Consider the following 7500-nt stretch of genomic DNA (forward strand, 5'->3'; position numbering starts at 1 on the left):
TACATATACTGTACAGTATAGATTATATATATATATATATATATATATATATATATATATATATATATATATATATATATATATATATATATATATATATATATATATATATATATATGTGTGTGTGTGTGTGTGTGTGTGTGTGTGTGTATGTATTATCATTAACTTAAGATTTATTCATGTTCAGCAAGATTGAAGTTTGCGGATTTCCCTATAACGAAACCGTAATTGAATGATTGGAGATTTCTAGAGGTATGCTGTCGAAGACAGTGTTGGCTCTCTCTCTCTCTCTCTCTCTCTCTCTCTCTCTCTCTCTCTCTCTCTCTCTCTCTCTCTCTCTCTCTCTCCACACAGTGCGAGATTAAAGTGTAAGAGGCAAGAAATTCGGTGAAGGAAGAATCCCTCCCCCCCTCCCATAGTCATTATTGTCGCCATTGTTATCATCAGGCAACAATGTTGCTTGCAAAGTTCGCACCACATCTCTCCCATCTGTTATTTTTTGTTGCCATTTTCTTTTTAGATCATCGAAAGTTTCTATTCCGTGTTTTCGGACATTTCACCGAGGGAGAATCAAGTCACGTATTTTCTATACACTTTCTTCAGTTCTATTGAAACATGACGGTAAAGAATTTTGGAGCATTTTCGTAGTATGCCATTTACTTAAAAAAGTTAATGGTCAAAATATTAGCATACCGAGAATGTTATAGAATATTTTATGCAAAAGAATGAAATTTCCATTTTGCTATTTTCTCAAGGTTTATGGTTAAAAATTATACTTTGCATTAATTTCATATCTTGAAAGACAAATATTAGAAAACTAATTCTCTCTCTCTCTCTCTCTCTCTCTCTCTCTCTCTCTCTCTCTCTCTCTCTCTCTCTCTCTCTCTCTCTCTCTCTCTCTCACATGAATAAAGAGAAATCTACAAGGAAGTAAATTGTAAAGCATCGGTAACTCGGATGTTTTAGGGACTTGGAGGAACCTGGAGCAGAGGTCGGCCAGGGCAGGAGCGCGCTGGCAAAAGTTGGCGCCGCTGCGGCGGCCCGAACATGTTGGTATCTGGTGGGTAGGATGGGAATGTTGTTGTGAGGAGGGGCTAGTAAAGATTGTAGATGCGAAGGGTGTTAAAAATCACCTGTTAACAAAGCCCCCTCCCCCCTAACAACAACGTACACTATGACCTTAACTGCGATAATACATTTTTTCATTATTCTTATACGTGAGTAGGGCAGTGCCTTTATAGGCTGCAATTACTAGTTACTATATTCTATAATCAATTTGTTGATGAATATATTTAAAATTGTGAAGTAGCGATTGTTTCCTTCTTTTTCATCTTCTCGTACAAGGCACGTCATTTTCCCACCATTGTTCTCCTGAATGCCACCTTTCGTATTTTTGTTCTCCTGTTGATGGATTTTTTTTCTGTCCGGAAAGCTCCTTCATTAACCTTTCCCATTATACGAAGAGCTTTTTCTATTCTTTATTTGTCATCTATTCATGTCTTTTCATTTTAGTTTAACTTTTTATCTTATGTTGGTCCCTCTTCCTTCCTTCCAACCCTTTTTCCTTCTTTTAGAGGTATTTCCTTGTGTACCCATGAAACATCCTAGATAAGTACACACGCTCACAGACTCACACACATCAAGTACACCCTCTCCTAGAAAGCGGTTCAAATGAAAAGGAACAACACAAAAGGATCTGCTGCGTAACCTGTGTTCATACTTTGATTACTGAATAGTGAAAAAAATTTGCTCAAAATAATTTTTCTCACATTAGTTGATTGATACACCATCACCTTCTTTTCCAGTAAGTCTATTTTGCAAATTGTCTAGTAAGTTTTAGGTTTTCTTTGTCTCTTATCTGCTAGCTGTGAATTATACTCTGGGTACTTTCCTCTTGGTAAGGATGAAAGAGACACTTTAGCTGTGGTAAGCAGCTATTCAAGGGCACTACTAAATCAAACCATTATTTTCTAGTCTTGGGTAGTGTCATAGCCTGTGTACCATTGTGTTCCACTGTCTTGGGGTAAAGTTTTTGTTTGAGGGTACATTGGGGCACACTATTCTATCTTATTTCTATTCCTCTTGCTTTTATTAGTTTTTGTAGTTTATATATGAAAGATATAATTTGATGTTGTTAAAGTTCTTGAAATATTTTATTTTTATTGTTCGTTACCTACCTAGTGATTTATTTATTTCCTTGTTTCCTTTCCCCACAGGGCTATGTTTCCCTGTTGGAGACCTTGGGCTTATAGTATCCTGCTTTTCCAACTTGGCTTATAGCTTAACTTATAATAATAATAATAATAATAATAATAATAATAATAATAATAATAATAATAATAATAATAATCAATCAATCAGTGTCCTTGCTTTTCAGACGACCAAACCATCTCGAGATTTACCATAAGAAATAGTTTATTTCAACAGCTTTTATCCTTTTTCTTTTATTCATTTTCAACATCCTACACTAAACTTAAGAGGAATTGTGTCAAAAACGCCTTCCTGCATTCCCACAATGGCTTCCACAGGTAATTCAAGGCATTAACCAATCTTTTGAACAATCCCTGCTATCTTTCTCTCTATATCTATTCTGCTACTTTCAACCTCTGTTCACCGCCATCAATTATATTTACTTCCTCACAATTCACGAATCAACTTTTACAATTCTTCTATCATATCAACTTTCATTGGCCCATCCTCCCGGTTTCCATTTAAATTCATGACATTACTCTTACCCACGTTTTTCTTACATTCCCCCCTTGAAAACACTCAAACACTCTTTGCTAGTCTCTGCTGTCTCTCTCCAATGTCCCCATTTTACAAAGTATCATTTGCAAATATCAACAATCACTCTCTCCGTTTATAATTCATTTTGTTATCTTAACTTTTCACACTGTTATTTCTCAGACCTTGCACCATTTATGCATGAATATACAGAATAGCCATGGCTCTATCCAGCCTCCAATAAAAACTAGCCAATGGTCTTCCTATATATTCTAACATATTCTTTACTTTCATTATAAATATTCTGAAGCATTCTTAATTTATTTCCTGTAATATATCCTCATGATTATATTTTTTGTTAATATCACAGTCGTAGGCTATTGATGTGTACCACATTAACCTATTTTCCTTTACTTCAAACTTTCCTAACAAATACTTTATCTTTTCACACCCTCTCCGTTTGCTAACCCAACACTATTCTTCCCCATCATTCTTTTTGCCATCCATCTCACCATAGACTTTCCATGGTACCCTAAGTAATGATGCGCCCCTATAATTCTTATAGTCATCATCTCCACCCTTACCTTTATGCAGTTGAACCATTATCCCTTACCCGCTATTCCTATTGAGCTTTCACCTCCTTCAGACGTAACTTACAAACTTAGGTCGGCCACTTAATCACGCAATCACCACTTCTGTACAGCATCACGATTGTAATGCTTTAATATCGTGTGGTAACTTTAGTGTTGGTTATCTGCAATATACTGTACTAAAGTTCCCCCAAATAAGTATTATTAACAAAAATATATGTGTGTATTCTCACTCACTGGACGATGCTATTTGACCGTGTAGCTTTAGTTGAGAAAACAGTGGTAGGACTGATTGAAGGGGAATGGATGGCATATATATGACCTTGGATAGTGTTATACTTAATTTCTAATGTAATAAGAATTATTTTATCGTATTATTTAGACATATTTGATGCAGTTGTGATAACACATAAAGACTAGAGAGTTCTAACGAAGGCACACTAAATAACTAGTGCTTACGACGGTAGGTGACCGGGCACTCGCGTCATTTTGTTCAATTAGCCATTTTGCTACTTTTATTTTGTCTGATTGCACTTTAGTTACTTTTTCTTTTGCACAAATTTCATGAACAAAACTGAATTTCGTGTTGGTAAGAAAGTTCCATCCCTACGGGTCCAAAGGTCTTATTTGATCATTTTTCCTGTTGCTGATCCATACATATTACAATGAAAACTGTAAATTTGAGAGTGTATAACAACTCGCACAAAATCCAGAAACCTGTGTGATTATACTCTTGCGGTTAATAGCTGGTTTGATGGTGTTGCCAGTGCTATTGTCCTTCACTTTTAAACCAGTTTATTTGGTCTCTTGGTGTTATTGTTTTTTAACATTTGTTAACTAGTCTCGGTTGTAAAATAAAGAAATTTTTAGATGATTATATTTGTGCTCTCTCTCTCTCTCTCTCTCTCTCTCTCTCTCTCTCTCTCTCTCTCTCTCTCTCTCTCTCTCTCTCTCTCTCTATATATATATATATATATATATACAGTATATATATATATATATATATATATATATATATATATATATATATATATATATATATATATATATATATATATATATATAATTTTAATGAATGCAGATATCCTTTGCAAACAAATGCGACTCTTCAGATGAAAGATCTTGCCAATGGTGTTTGTCTTCCACATGATCGAAGCTACAATGTATAATCCATTTTCATAACCAAGTGCACATGTGTAACAATTTAGGATAGTATTTTTACAACAGATAGTAGGTTGGCCAGGGCACCAGCCACCCGTTGACATACTACCGCTAGAGAGTTATGGTGTCTTTGGACTGGCCTGGCAGTACTACATTGATCCTTCTCTCTGGTTACTTCATTTTCCCTTCGCTTACACAAGCAAACCGAATAATGTGCCCTATTCTTTACATATTCTCCTCTCTCCCCATGCACCTGACAACACTAAGGTTAACAAACAATTGTTCTTCACCAAAGGGGTTACTGCCCTGTAATTATTCAGTGACTACTTTCCTCTCGGTAAGGGTAGAAGAGACTCTCTATGTAAGGTAAGCCACTCTTCTTGGCGAAGGACACTCCAAAATCAAACTATTGTTCTCTAGTCTTGGGTAGTGCCATAGCCTTTGTACTATGGTCTTCCACTGTCTTGGGTTAGAGTTCTCTTGCGTGAGGGTACACTAGGGCACACTATTCTATTTTATTTCTCTTCCTCTTGTTTTTTTAAAGTTTTTTATAGTTTGTATAGGAGATATTTATTTTAATATTGTTACTCTTCTTAAAATGTTTTTATTTTTCCTTGTTTTCTTTCCTCACTGGGCTATTTTCCCTGTTAGAGCCCCTGGTCTTATAGCATTCTGCTTTTCCAACTAGGGTTGTAGCTTAGCAAGTAGTATTAATAATAATAATAATAATAATAATAATTACTACCTTACTATAACACATGCACACGCACACGTAAACACATTTATATATATATACTGTATATATATATATATATATATATATATATATATATATATATATATATACATATATATATATATATATATATATATATATATATATATATATATATATATAGTTTATTTTGTTTTAAAATCTGATTAAGTAGTTACTGTATTTTTTTTTTTATCAAATGAGTACCTGCACATTTTAATAACCATAATGCTGATAATGATACTTGTAATAATTTTAATAACGTGAATTTTCTGTTTCCTTTCAGCGTGGCGAGGAATTAGGCCAGACAGCTCAAAATGGATTGCTGGTGCGCATGTTGGGTAAGAGCCTTTTTTTTTTTCTTCTTTTTTTTTCCAGATTGTCCTCATCCTTTGAAGATTTTCTCTGATCCCTATTTGATCTATAAACTAAGCATTTTTAATGAAAAATGTATGTACATATGATCGCTCAGGGCTGCTGAGTCATGTTATATAAATTCAGATGTCTATATTGTAGGCTACACCGAAACTTAAAATGTCTTAAAAATGGAGATAATTTTGTTTAAAAATGTAGCCAGCTTTTAAAAGTTAATCAACAGTTACATGTAATAGATACTGTAGATTTATAATTTATGGAAAATCCTAATCACTAATGATGTGAACGGTAATGGTTAAAGCACTTATTCGCGTTTTTCTTAATATTTTATTGTAATTTCTCATTTACATGTTCTTTTACTTTTTTTTTTTTTGAAATATTAAATAATAATCGAGTTACCTTACGTAAATAAGTCGTTATATACCATCTCGAAGACTTTAATAGCTGCCATCTATTTATTTCACGGCATAGCAGGTTAATTGCTTCTTTGTGAAACATTTGATGACTCTTTTCTGTGTACGTTCGTTATACATAATGCCAATAATTAATTAGGCTTGGCATTTTTCCTCTGGATACCAATTAATTATGTAATTCTAGTATCCTCCGTCAAATAAAAAATATAAGTAAATCATTGTCAGTCTCCAGGTTTTATATCTAGTTTTTCTATTTTAGAAAGAAATAATCAGGAAATCTGTCTACATCAGTCAAATATTTAGACTACTTAAAAATATATATATATTAGCAAATTGTTAAATTTTAAGTTTAAACCCATACCGATGAGGAAATAGCGTATTCATAATAGGTCTTGCAAGAACTGTACCTTTGAAGGGATTCTAGTGTCTTCTCTTATTTATGGAAATGAAATGTGCAGGTTTAATCCAAGTAAATAAAGAGTTGGGATCCTAGATATTAATTGATTCTGTAGTATTTTGAAGTAATTTCTTGTATCGATGAGTTGGTAAAAAGGGTTATAATTCTGAAGAGAGAGTTGTGCTGTTAAAGCTAGAGCGAATTAGATTAATCATGATGGTGTTGGAGAAGAAGGGCAGTGATATTGAAGTGAGAGTGCCTAGTCAACACTCTCTTGAAGATTCTTCTTTGAAAGCCTGAGTATGGTGTTTGTTATGGAAGTTTTATACACAGGGGTTTATCTTTTATTTGGCGCTCTATAGATGAATATTGCAGCGACTTTTGTTTTCTATTTTCTCAGGAGTCGGTCATTATTGAAAACAGCTTCTTATTTTTTACATATATTCTAAGAAATTTTTATGTTTTGATATTACTGTATATCTGGACTCCGTGATGATACTCCTTATATTGTTGAGCCAATTATCCCTTATATGTGAAGTGTGAGAATTGAATGCTAATGAAAGATAAAGGGTTTAATCTATCTGTTGAGATGAATTGAATTTTTAGCATACATGATGTAAGAAGAATTGATAAGTTAAAAAGGGTGCGTGGAAAGAATGGACAACAGTAGGTAAGTGAAAAGAGCGAATATGCTAGGAGACTAGCCAAGTACGAGGATAAGAAAGGGTTGGATAGATGGTGCGGAAGACTATTTGAATTAAGTGCTCAATAACTAGGCCTTGCAAATGCGTGTTTTAAGAAACTGTTAATGTGAAAATTTACTGAATAGGTTATTCATCCACTATTCAGCTGATAAAGGATGCCTGTAGCAGCAACTTCTGTATTAAATGGCTAATTATAGGTAAATATGATTTTCTTTTCCATACATTTTTTTTCCTTTGGAGCGGTTGATGCCAGAAAGATATAGCCCCCTGGTTTCTTGGCGAATGTTGTTATGAGATGGCAGGCCTTATTCCCCGTTTCGGGACCACAGCGTTTTCTGGTACCCAGTTACAACTGGGTGGAATATTGATTGCCAGGCTGGGA

The 7500-nt window shown here is 34.0% G+C and overlaps 1 protein-coding gene across 11 annotated transcripts in view; it reads left to right on the top strand.

Moving 5' to 3' along the window:
• Positions 1-7500, top strand: part of LOC137645814 (uncharacterized) — a 605492-nt gene that overhangs the window by 461661 nt on the left and 136331 nt on the right. For all 11 annotated transcript variants that reach the window (XM_068378775.1, XM_068378771.1, XM_068378777.1 and 8 more), the window contains one exon: positions 5516-5570. In XM_068378775.1, the coding sequence (XP_068234876.1) occupies positions 5516-5570 (55 nt within the window). The remainder of the gene's footprint in view (positions 1-5515; positions 5571-7500) is intronic.

This window comes from Palaemon carinicauda, chromosome 8 (assembly GCF_036898095.1).
Source record: "Palaemon carinicauda isolate YSFRI2023 chromosome 8, ASM3689809v2, whole genome shotgun sequence".
NCBI lineage: Eukaryota > Metazoa > Arthropoda > Malacostraca > Decapoda > Palaemonidae > Palaemon > Palaemon carinicauda.